Below are 13,560 nucleotides of genomic sequence, written 5' to 3'. Positions count from 1 at the left end.
TTTCGATCTATTTTTTATGTTGGTTGGTTCTACGGGTCTCCATCTATTTTTGTATTGGTTGTAAACAATTTTAAAAACATACAAAAATATTTAAAATGGTTGTAAAAAAGTTAAAATTGTTGAAAAAAAAAAAGGTTGTAAAGGTGTAAAAGATTATATAAAAAGTTGTATTTTCAATAAAAAGTTCAAAAACACTGTAAAAAAGGTCTTAAAAAACTAATAAGTAAAGAAAAAGTAATTTTAGGCAAATATGTAAAAAATATATAAACATGTTTACATATTGTCATGACATAAATTATTACTTCGAATGAGTTGTCAATTTAGTACTTGTTCCAAGTCTTTGTGTCGTTTTCTCTAAACTCCACAATTAAGCATGTACCCATGAATAAACAAGAACCCAAACACCAAATATTGTGAAATGAATTGAATAATATAAACCATACAACAAAACCTTATTATTGACAACAAAAATAAAACAAGAGATATCACAGAGAAAAGACACCAAACAAAGCCAAATATATTTTTTAAGTTCACAACATCATCATCTATATATGGTCAAGAAGACAAATAATAATCTTCCATTATACACATATTTATATATTTTTTTTTTTTCATGCCTTGAAGCAGAACCATTTCTTCTGCACAATAAAGGTTATTAGTTTCATTAGAATGAAGTTAAGAGTTCATAAACTGATATCTAAAACCAAATCAACTACAGATCATTGTTGTTTAAATATATTAAGATTAGTATTTGTATTATTTAAAATCTGGTATAAAAATGAAGGACTAATTTCATATTTGAAGCATTGTAAATAAAACGCATGATTGGCTTACAGATTGAGGCTTTCCAAGTGAAGAAGCTCCACCAGATTTACGAGGTGTGAAATCACTTTGAGCCGGTGAATCGGTTGCTCCGCCTGTCTTTTTCTCATTCCTAGCCTTGTTGAAAATTACCGTAAAGCCCTCGGCTGATGCAGGATCATTCACATCCCATTCACCGAACTTTGGCAGTGGTTGTCCTACTTCCTGTAAAATTACAACCCTAACATCATTGTAATTGCATCGAAGCACAAATCAAGATTGTAGGAAGAGGAAACAATTCATTAAAGTTTCGATAGGTGGATTAGTTATATATATAAAACTCAAGCAAACCAAATATGATTCAAACGGATACATGAACGTATATGAAAGCAAGCAAAATCAATCGAGTCTCGAACGAATTTACAATGATATAGACAAAATGAAAAGTTGAAGTTGAAATGAAAATGATCGAGTATCGGAGTGAAATGAAAGAGTAACAGTATCGAACTAAATTACAATTACAGAAACAAAATTGAAAGGTGAAATTGAAACGAGAATGATCGAATTGGGAGATGAACATACCGCCATGATTCAAGCACAGAGAGATGATGCGAAGAGAAAGTGTAAAGAGAATTGATTTGATGGAATGGGGTTTTGATTTTTGAAAGAATCTTATAAAACCTAACTTTTCTTTTCCCCTTTTTTGCATAGATTGAAGAAAGGTGTAGGAACGAGGTACAGCTGGACGCTTGTGGGATGTCTAAATTAATTATTTTTGTTATTTGCATATTAATTATTGAATATTGAATGTTTCTAAACTATCCGCGATTAAAATCATATTCCCATTGGTCTATGGTGGAACTATTTATTTGACTATTTAAAATAAAAATCGACTATATGTAAAATAGAAATTGATATATTGACATAAATTTAGAAAAGACTAGTTTCAAGATGCTCCTTGTGGTTTAATGAACATCACAATTTGAGTTTAACTTTTCGATTTATATCAATTGAGTTCATGTGCAGATGTGTTTTTTAATTTTTGCAATGTGAGTAAAGCCTACTAACCTCGTGTAAATTGAGTTGGTAATGGGACACACATGTCTTCAACATGAGGGTGTTTTGCTCTTTCTCATATCCATCATTGAAGAACTTTGAAGGAGATGTGTAACATTCCAAAAATACCAGATTTTTTTTTTATTTTAAGTAGTAAAACCATCTTATAAACATCACAAGTCAAGTAATCCAAAACATTAGTATATTGTTTCACAAAAAGATCAGAGTAAATCCCAAAATCTCGTAGTATGGAAATCATCGGTGGATGCAATGCAATCGAGTTGGCTCTTTTCATTTGCTGCTGGAAGTACCTAAAACATTTAAAACTTAAACCGTAAGCACAGAGCTTGGTGCGTTTCCCAAAATATCATACACCATACATAACCATAAACATGAAATACGACCTATGTCAGCCAACGAGCCTATTTCATCCTAAGTGATATGGTGTTACATCATAATCTTACAATCACCCTTGTACGACCTATTTCAACCAACGAGCATATTTCATCACATGTGAATGTTACAACCAAGTTATAGTCTTACAACACCCCTGCAGTTGTCATGGCCCTCCCCATTGACTTTCATGCAGCATAACAACAAGAGTCACAAAGACAACAAGCACATACAACACCTAGTTCCCTACATAGAAACTCACATGATTAACGAGCTGTAATCCTTTACTCAAAAAACTTACAAAATTAGCTACATGAACCTCCTAAACAATCATAAATCAAACATCATGCTACCACTCAAAACCTCTCCAAATTTGACTAAAAGTCAAACTGGTCAAAAGATTATTCTGAAAAAACCCATTTTAATCCAACCATAGATGCATCATTTAGAGTTGGAATCAATCTCCATATTTTGTTATGCTCAAACTCATTAAGCTCTTCTTGCATAGATTGCACCCAATCAGAATGATCAAGAGAAATCTTTACATTTAGGTTTAATTTTGGAGATGAAATAGTTAAACATGAAAATTTCCATCTTTAAAAATAATGCAGTTTGATTTGTTTTTTGTTGAGCTATTGTGAGTACTCCTGAAGAAGCTACTCCGATTACTTGAGATTTAGGATGATATTTGGTCCATTTGGTCAATGGAGGATGGTTCGAATCGTAGGTTGGATCTAATTCTACATTCACATCTTTGAATTCTAATTGAGCGTCGGAGTCATTATTTTCATTCTCGTTCTCCCCTTAGAATTTTACATCTGACTCTACGTTCAGAATCGAATTAACCCCTGGATCGGAATATATGCATTAACTTTGAGATTTGAATGCTCCCCCTTAATAGGTGTATCAGATGTGAAGGTTGAAGTGGAACACAACCCCCCCCCCCTCTCTGATTTGGAGCATTAGAAGCTTGTAGCTGAGGTGAATGGATGATTATTTTCTAAGATCTTGGGCAACGTCATCAATTATTTTCTTTAGTTTATCTTCCTTATTATCTGTTGCATTTGATTCTGAAGAAATAGCTTTTAGGGCTCATCAAAAAAATTCATGAACCCCCCATAAATATTTGAAAGAGGAATCGTCATTGGATTTGTCGAAAGAAAAATCTCCTCGAAAGGACAATCAGTTTTTTGATACTTCTTTAGATAATTATCATCAGGTGACATAATAGGTTTCTTCTATCTTTCCCAACTTTTTGTTCAGAAACCTATATGCCTTCAAAGTAAGAGAGTACCCTAAAGGGATTCCTTTGTCTTCTTTGACATCAAATTTGTTTATTTGTTCTTTTGAATTTAATATGAAACACCTGGAACCAAATACATGAAAAAACTTTACGTTAGGTTTTATTTTATTCAGAGTCTCATAAGTTGTGATTAAGAATCTTTTATTGATCAAAGATCGATTCTGAGTGAAACAGGCAGTTCCGATAGCATCAGCCTAGAAATAAAGGGGAAGGTTCGCAAAATATAGCATAGTCCTTGTAGCTTCGCAAAGGGATTGGTTTCGTCTTTCAACGACACCGTTCTTCTAAGGAGTGTAAAGAGCAAAGAAGTTGTGAGAAACTCCTTTGTCAGTTAAGAATATTTCAAACTCTTGGTTTTTTAATTTAGAACCGTTATCACTACGAACGGGCTTTCGCAATTGAAGCTCGATTTGTTTGATGAAATCCTTTAGCTTCAAAGTGGCATCTGATTTCTGTCTAAGAGAGTAAACCCAAGTAAATCTTTAAAAATCATCAACTATAACTAGAATATACTTATTACCACCAATGCTCTCTATAGTAGATGGGCCACAAAGATCAATGTGTAACAGTTTTAATGGTTCAATTACTTTGGTATTGATAATAGTCGAGTGACTTTTACAAATTTGCTTTCCCAGCTCGCCAGCAGCACACAAATGTTCCTTTTCAAACTTCAGAAGAGGTAAGCCTCGCACAAGATCGCCTAGCAGAAGTTTGTTGATGTCCTTGAAATTTAGATGTGAGAATCTTCGATGTCATAGCCAACTGTCATCCGAAGATGCTTTCGTAAGTAGGCAAATCGAAGGCTTCCCGATGATTGGTTTTATGTTCAAAGGAAATATCTCTCCCTTTCTTTTGGATTTTAGAAGCATTGTTTTTGTTTTCTTCTCAATAATCTCTGATCCTTCATTATCAAATGACACTTTCAACCATGTACCTACAACCAATTGAGAAACGCTTATTAGATTATGTTGTAGGCCTTCCACATAAGCTACCTTCCGAATGGAGAATTTTCCATTCATAATCATGACATATCCTTTAATTTCTCTTGTGACATTGTTTCCAAACTTTACTCTGCCACTGTCCTTCAATGATCAGAATTCCCTCAGTTCTTCACTCCTACCAGTTACGTGACGAGAACAACCACTGTCGGTATACCATTCAGAGTCATATTGTTCGTCACACATTGCCTACAAAATTCAGAGAGATTTAGGAACCCAAACCTTCTTGGATCCTTGTAAGGATTTCTTAACATTAGAAAAAACAAAATTCTTATCAACCCAAAAAAGTTCTTTTTAGCAAAACACTATTCTCTCCTTTAAAGATTTTGAAAACCTTCCTTCTTTTTTCTTCAAGATTAATTTCCACAAAAGGAGATTTTCTTTGTTTTGATTCTTTGTGTTGCTTAGCCACCTTTTTCACAAATTTCTTTGCCTCTCTTTTTAAATTTGCTTTGTATATGTCGAGACCTATCTCAGGTTCCAAAACAATTTTACCTTTGTCCTTAACATCTTTTGATTCGATGTTAACAGATTTTGAAAAATGAGTTTTGGGTAGACAATATGATTTAGGTTTTTCAAGAGGTTTTGAAACTTGAAGTTTGGAAACCTTTGATTTTGAAATAGGTGATGTTGGAAAAGATTTTGATTATAGTTTCAAAGTCAGAGAAGAATTTGTATTTCGAACTGAAGATCTTTCTGATTTAACAGAATTTTGATTGGAATTCTTGCTTTTCCAAAAACGCTTTCTGTCTTGTAAATTTTTCCTATATGTCACATTCATCTGCCTTTTCTTTGCAACAATTTCTTCAGCAGACAAATGAACCATAGACCTAAGTTTCTCTTTTCAAATTGGCTTATAGCTCTGTTAGGAAGATGCTTCAGTCGGGACATCCTTTGTGCCACTTTGTCCTACCTGATCGTAACGAAGGTCAACACGATTCATTGGTTCCGAAACATATTTTCCTTTCGTTTTCCATGAGGTCATTTCGGAAAGACCTTTTGTTTCGTCGAATTGTCTATTGGATCAGACCAAAAATATTCGTTACAACCATCAGCATTATAATTATTGAAAATGGACGTTAATTCTGAAGTGTCGTTTTTTTAGTCCGGTTTTTACAAAAACCTGATTCGGAACAATTTTTACTTTCGGAAAAACTTTGGTTTTTGCTTTTAAAACATCTGAACCTTTATTTTCAACAACACGAACATATTCCATTGAATTTTTAGAAATCAACTTTTTCTTTGGTTCAGTCTCATTTTGTACAAATGTTGAACAATCAATCTCATCATCCACAAAAATTTCACTCAGGTCGCTTTTGTCAAATTCAGAAACGTTTTCAGTATCAGAAGTATTTTCTGAACTTAATTTCATGCACAACGAGTCCAATTTTTGCACAATATTAGATTTAATTCGTTATTTATCTTTATCATCCAACATTTGTTTTAACATATTCTTTTGTTCTTTGGATTGAATATATGCTTCTATTTTGTTAAGCCCAACTTTGTACAAATCAGAAACATCATCAGAGGAAACAATTGATTCACACCTATAGCACTCTGCATCGATTTCATCCTCTTTCAATTCGAGAAAGGGTAAAATCATTTTGTGTATATTTTTACCTATTTCACAATTAAGATGCAGTTGAGTGATATTGAAATATAAACGTTTCGTAATGAAACATAAAATATTCCTTTGTTTTAAAAGTGCTAAATTGTCTCTCTTAAGATAAATGACAACATCCTTAGATTTGTTAAGCTCTAATTCCAACTTCTCTATCCATATCCTTCTCTCTTCACTCTTATTTGTTACCCTGCTGATTTGATCACTTAAGTTAGAATTGCTCAGACATGTTCCCTTTAAACTATCACTAAAATTAGTGACAATATAATTTAAATCATCTAAAACAGATTTGTAACGAGTAACAAGAGTATTAAGATATTGGAGTATAGAGTGTACCTTGTTGATGAACTTCCCACATTCACTCACATGTTTAGAAATAGGTCTCACAGCAAAACAATTTTAAGTGGGCTGACCACCATCAGTCGCGTATCCCCTCTGTTTCGAGACCCTGTTCTGAACCATCAGACAACTTCCTTCATACTTGTGCACTACAAACTTTCCAACAAAACATCCACCATGTGTAGGCTTCCAAACTTCATCATCTTCAAAATCTATAGAACATCCACCATGTGTAGGCTTCCGCATCAACCTAACCTCTGCCTTGGCTTCTATCATTTAATGTGTTGCCTTTACCACGCGTTTTCTCCAACACTGTTTGAGATTCCCTATACTCTCCGATTCCAGGCTCGAGTTGTAGTCACTTCTATTTATAGGCCTTGGTGTGGTTCTTGGCCTGTCATGTCCTCCATCCAGGTGAAAAGGGCGAATTGCGGTGATCTTGGTGATAGCACTAACCTTCCTGATTCGGTTGAACAGTGCTCATGTTTGTATCCTCTGGTAATCGATGTGGTATACTATGACAAAGAGGTCCTTGTCTACTGATCCTCCTCCATTGGGGTTGTAAAATCCTTTTTCCATACTGTAGGTAGGGTGTTCGACCTTGTCTCAGACTCCATCTATTTAAATCTATGGCTCATCGAGGTGTTGGGCCATGGAAGTCTCATCGGGATGTGGAGTCTGGAGGGTGTATTGTAGGCCTCGTCTCCTCGTCAGAATCTTCTCTCGTTTCTTCTTTCCTTTGTTTTCCTTTGGTTTCACTTCCTCTCGTTCCCCTTCTAATTGTCTCTGGGGTCTTCCTCCATTATTTCTTCAGGATCCCCTTCAGGAGTTTCTTCGTTCTAACCACCATTTTCCTGGTTGGGCGAATAGGGATCTCCTGGTAGTTGAGCTCTTGCCATGTTGTTCGTGCGAGAATGGGGGTAGAAGAGATAGTTATTAGACGCCTAATCCTACAACTTCTTATAGGGGTGACCCTTATCAGTCACTTCTATACTCACATAGTGCATACCAGTTATACATAATCTGAGATAAATAGACCTTCGAATAGATGACTCTACTCTAAATCCACAACCAAACAAGGAACAGGAAGTAAAGCAATAGTTATGTATAACCTTAGCGTATGCACTTAGTCATTTTAGACCAACTAATAAGGGTCTTTAGTTTTCACATAAGTTAGTTATAGTTCCACAAAATACTCCTATAGTATTTTAAATGTTTGACTTATGATCTCAATATCTCCTTGGTAAGTTTTAGACTTGTTGCAACACCACATCCATTCTTGGGCATATGCTAATCACTTCTGGGATAAACATAGTTGATCAGTCTATGTCATTCCCAGATCTGACTATACATCCCCAAGCCTACTTGTGTCTGTTCAACAATCACCACTTTTGTATTGTCCCACCATGATACTGACCCTAGTGTGTATGCAGGTACTCATACTTTTTAACGAAAAACTATTTGTTTCAAAAAAAAATATGGTTATTTGGAAAAATGTTAAATCAAAGACTTTCAATCCCAATGTATTTATAGTTTGTATATCTTATACGGTTTGATATACTTAGTTCACTATAAACAATGCTCTTATACCAATCTGTCACACCCCCAAACCAGAACGGCGGAAATGTTAGGGGGTGGATGACTTCATGTATAGTATCATAACAACGAGTATAATAGTGAAGAAAGCAAACACAACCATCATCAATATAATTGAAAGGGTTACATCATAGAGTAAGTTTACATGTTTCAAAATCAATTACATCATGATGACAAAATAAGTTTTGAATTTAACGCCTTAGCGTCCCTTCCTCGAAAGCAGTTGATTACCTGTTTAGTGATTTCCTGAAAATACAAGTTGTTTGAAAAAGTGTCAACACAAAGGTTGGTGAGTTCATAAGAGTTTTAATTGAGAAATACACTGTTTTCCTTGTAAAAGCGGTAAAGGGATTCCAGAAAATCCAATATTTTCCTTGAAAAGTGTGTTGTAAGTTTCCGTGTTATGAAGTTGTGCATCCTAGAATTCCCTATAATTTCCTTCCATAATCTCCAAGTGTATATAAGTTATATAAAATTAAAGCTAAATAAACCGGCGAATGTAATGGGTCTGCCCTAGGCCCACAACCAAACAAGGAACAGGAAATAAAGCGGACCCACCAATTCTAAGTTGATCACGACTAAATTCTATATAACTCTAGCATATACACTTAGTAATTATGGTTGAAAACTAAAGATTCTAGATAGAATGTAGTCTTAAAAACCAAAGACCGAGACTATGCCTATCATAGTTCATCAAGTGGTGGTAGTGGACATAAACTATAAATATCATAATTCACCAAATAGTGGTAGTGATAGTGAACATGATATATCCATATTATATTTTATCCAAAAGTGGTGGTGGAAGTGAACATAAATGATGTGCACAAAAGTACCCACTAATTTTAATATTTATAACCTAACAAACTAAGACTAACTATGCACTTATAGGCAGTGTACCTAGTCAGATTACAGTATAGCTTAGGTAAGTCGGGTGTCGATCACAGGAAACGGTGTTACTAATTAATCTACTTACTATTAAATTAACCTAATTTATTAACAACTTTAATAAGGGGTTTTATCTAGTTTTGCAAGATCAGATGAACTTAAATCAAATTTAATAAAAACACACTCTTGCTTAGTTGAATCCACTTCTTCCTTATGGCTAGCTAATGATTATGGGTTATTAAGTTGGTTTTTAGTTATATTAGTAATTTAGTTCTATCTTACCAATAATTAACTAATTCATGTCAAACCATGTACGTTCACACATAATTAAACACAGAACTAATTATGAATGTAGATATGCTATGTAAGATTTGTTGTATAAACGCAATTATGGTCACAATTCACGTTCTCTAGCACAGCTAAGATTTATTCAGTCTAATTACTAACTAAGATTGGTCAATCCTAGCTCTAACAATTTAATGTTCACTAAATTATTAGGTAAAAAAGTTCATGCAGTTTCATGGTCACTAAGCTACACAGAACATGCAATCTAGCAATTAGATAAACAAATAATAACATGCTAGGTTATACAAATCAAACACAAACAATTCTTACCAACTCAAATTAATCCATAAACATATAACTATTCAGAAGTTCAAAGTTTCATCTAGCTAAGCAAAAGTAGCTAGATTTAGCTGCTCATCATAGTAGTTAAACTAACACAGCTAAAACTAATGAAAGACATGTTCATAATCAACTGAAATATAAAACTTTACTTCTTTTGGTGTTGAAATCCCTCTTCCAGGACCTTTCTTCTCCTTTGAAACGTCTCCTGGAACTCCTTTTCTTCTGCCCAAAAGTCTTTTATTCGTAATAATAGGAGGACTTATATAATCCTCAAAAACCTGCGCCACGTCGTGGCCAGATGCGCCACGTCGTGGGCTTCAAGTAAAACGTATCCTTCAAGGAAATCCTCCGCGTCGCGATGTTTATCTTCTGGAACACTTGTGCCACGTCGTGGGCTTCACCGCCATGTCGTGAATTAAGCTCTTATCATGAATTTATTATTTTCTTGTCTTCCAAGCCTCCCATGTTCCCCATTTTGTCACCTCTGGTCCCTCTCTTCGAAAATCCTTTGTATTGACTGAAAATAACAATTTAAACTCATAAATATCACTATTCTGAACATATTATCAATTTATTAATAAAAATGTACTTAAATACTGCCTAAAAATAAGTATAAATATGGCAATATCAAAATACCTCACACTTAGGCTTTGCTTGCCCTCAAGCAAATTTAAACTTAATTCTTAATTACTAACACTACACAGAACAATCCGACTCTAGTTCAGTCATTATGCCAAAACCTCAACGCATGCATTTGTGTCTAAAATTCTCCTAAAGTACCCCCCCCCCCCCCCATACTTTAAATACTAACAATCTTCATAAACACTCGCCCACTTTTTCCGAACAATGCTGATTTTATGCAACCCTCCGAATCCATCCTCAGAAAACCTCTTAACCTCAAGGTATTTTTAGTTGAGCAACCTAAGCATACATAATCTAGAATTACAATTTTTTCCGATACCACTATGGAGCTTTTTAGGAATTCTTCACTTCCTTAACAATTTGATCTTTGATTTCTTTGAATTCACCACCTTATTTGATTTGATTTCTTGGTATCTTCAACTTTTTGAATTTCTTGGAATTTTGATCTTTAGATCTTCACTTTATTTGCTCCAAAATTCTTCAAACTTTTTCGTAATTCTCTCTCTCTCTCTCTCTCTCTCTCTCTCTCTCTCTCTTTTACACGTACCTCTCTTTTTTTTCACTCAAAACCTACATGCTTAAGCAGAGGCGCTCAACCTCAACCTTTATTGGTTAATGATAATAATTTTTCTGGATACATTTCAGGTTTAGGCTGCTAAACATATTGCATCCTTCAAACCGAGCGGGATTATGTTTTTGTTCCATGATTTCACTAAAATAAGGGAAGCCACAAATGCACTATAACATATATTGGCTCAACTAAACATTTGAACTTTCATCGGATCATCCCGCATAAAACTAGCAATTATAGCTCAAATTATTATTACTAGATTCAATTAATAAAAATTTGAATTTTCAAAATTTCCTAGCAATTTACTTTTTCTACCCTTACCCCACACTTATTTCATACAATGCCCTCATTGTATGTATAAAAACAAATCAAAATTAAAGAAAAGGGAGAAAAAGGAACAGACTCCCCTGGAATAGCGGCGTGAGCATCTCGAAAAGTGTGGAAAATGTGCAATTGGACTTCCAAAAATAGAAACTCGGTGTAGAACTGGTTAAATATGTAAATAAACCACGAACAGGACTCGAAACTGCAATTCGTCAAAATGGGTATTTGTAAGGAAAAATGTGGCAATGATAAACCGGATCACGTCGTGGCATATACCTGGACACGTCGTGATATGGGTGGAAACTGTGAACACCAAAATGATGAACTACTACAAACTGCAAGAGTGCCACGACCTGGCATAAGGAATCCACGTTGTGGAAACTGGGCTTCAGTAGAAAATGACTTATTTGCTTTATTTACTCTAGCAGCTTTGACCAATGGCTAACTGGTGTCCGACACTTCTATGCAAATATATTTCCCAACTATAACCTCTCTCCTAATATACCCCACACTTATCTTGAACTGTGGGTTCTGACTCACGACTCTAAGCTTCCTTGACTAGACAAACACGACTCGAAAGATAACCTTCTATGCTCCTTAGCATTCCAACGCTAATCTGAAAAGTTAGAACAACCCAAAAGAAATAAAAAGTAACATCATAGTTTAAATAAGGTTTTACATCACACACCAAAGTCAAACTAAAAAAAACTACTAAAAAAAATAAAATCAAATCAATCATCATCGTGATCTTGTGCTCCACTTGGCCCTGCCTCATCATTTTGCGGACGCCATAGCTCCTCCCATGTCGGAAAATAGGGATACTGTGGTGGCATAGCAGGTGGTCGGGTCACACCCAAATGTGAATAAATACCCTCGGTAAGCTGGGTATGGTAAATGGCATGACCCCGTAGATTATCCAAATATGTTCCCACCCGACTCTGAAAAGGGTCGGTGGGCACTCCCTGCACATATTGTGAAGCAGCACGCTCTCGCTCGACCTCACCTCTAGCCCGCACATTTCGACGCCTCGGCCTAGCTGGTGGTTGCTGTCCCGGCTGCCCCTCCTCCTGCTCGTCATCTATCGGTGGTATAACAAATCGACCCCCGATATTCACCACCGCTCGCATCACACCCAAGACTTGAATGGTCAAGTCTGTGTCCGGGAATCGAGTAAGATTCCTCACAAGGTCATGGGTCAAAATATGATATGACCTAGCCAGGCGAGTAACCAAATGCCCCCCAGTAATCGGGCTCCCAGGCCTAGAATTGGCCGCTTTCTTCCCCATAAACCTTGCCAACATATAAGGCAAATCACAGCAAACCCCCGGGGTAATAAGAGTCCATAAATAAAATAGATTCTGGATGGGGACCTTGTCACCATGATGCTTGTGATTGATTGAAAACGTGATAAGGCGGTGCAAAAATCGGAAAACAGGATTCTGAATTTGTGACTCACTCGAGTCACGAGTGTTGTATTCATGGTTAGAAATGCCCTGCCAAAACTGCACATCCAAGGTACCCGGAGCAAAATTCCGCACACATCCAAGCAAGAAAGGGATAAAAAACGGAGATTACGTCTCCACTTCCGTATAGAGCCCCATACACCAAGCAAATTCCCGAAGGCTACACTCACGATATACACCACCCAAACGAAAAACAAGTGCTCTATTGTAGGTGGCATCAAGGGTGCGTTCTTCGAAACATACGGTAGAGAAAAATTCTACCGACAATTCCCGATACACGGGTTCTTGAATGGTGAATAAATTCCTCCACCCGTGACAAGTAAACGAAAATTGATCTCCAACATAAGTCTTTGACCAATAACGTCCCAGCTCCACTACCATGCCCACTCCACCTAGCCATCCCCAATCAATAATCAGGGCTATTGCAAACTCCCTATTGTATAACCATCCAAGCCGATTCTCGTAGGTTGTTAGCAACGGTCGGGGAATGTTTTGAGGAAACTGGTATAAAGGATGTATGCTTGCGACATCTATCGGGTCTTCTTCCTGCGGAACAGCTCGTCGTGGTCCCATTTCTGCAATCAAAACAAACCAAAACAGCAAACAACCAACACATTAAACAGTTTAAACAATTTGACAGAAGTCACGACGTGGCCAGGCTGCGCCACGTCGTGGGTCGCGTCGTTCACAGAGTGTGGCTCGGTCTATATGCATGCGATTTCTACTAAAATCAATGGTTGGGGTTTGTTCCTATGACCATTAAAGGTATATTTAATCTAAAATCAACCACTAGATTCAACCAATTTCGTGAATCATACAAACCCTAACCATGAAAACTTGAAATTGGAAGAATTACTACAAAATAATGAGGAAAACACGTACCACATAGATTAATTGGCAAGATCTTGCAAGGAAATTAGAAGTAGAATACGAAATTAGCT

The 13,560-nt window shown here is 35.9% G+C and overlaps 1 protein-coding gene across 1 annotated transcript; it reads right to left on the bottom strand.

Annotated features, from left to right (window-relative positions):
* Nucleotides 1-400: 400 nt before the first annotated feature.
* Nucleotides 401-1,544, bottom strand: LOC145047139 (protein NOI4-like). The gene is made up of 3 exons (XM_078995377.1): nt 1,384-1,544; nt 835-1,026; nt 401-638 (listed from the first exon to the last, which is right to left on the bottom strand). The coding sequence occupies exons 1-3, from the start codon at nt 1,387-1,389 to the stop codon at nt 612-614; spliced, it is 225 nt and encodes a 74-aa protein (XP_078851503.1). The 5' UTR covers nt 1,390-1,544; the 3' UTR covers nt 401-611.
* Between the last annotated feature and the right edge of the window lie 12,016 nt (nt 1,545-13,560).

Source organism: Lactuca saligna, chromosome 5 (genome assembly GCF_052625555.1).
Source record: "Lactuca saligna cultivar CGN05327 chromosome 5, ASM5262555v1, whole genome shotgun sequence".
NCBI lineage: Eukaryota > Viridiplantae > Streptophyta > Magnoliopsida > Asterales > Asteraceae > Lactuca > Lactuca saligna.
The sequence above is the reverse complement of the archived record's forward strand: the minus strand, read 5'-3'. Positions and strand labels throughout refer to the sequence as shown.

Excerpts from the sequence above, each read along its gene's own strand:
- LOC145047139 (XM_078995377.1), bottom strand. Across the intron at positions 639-834 it reads CACTTGGAAAGCCTCAATCT|AAGAAATGGTTCTGCTTCAA; the intron begins GTAAGCCAATCA and ends TTTATTGTGCAG.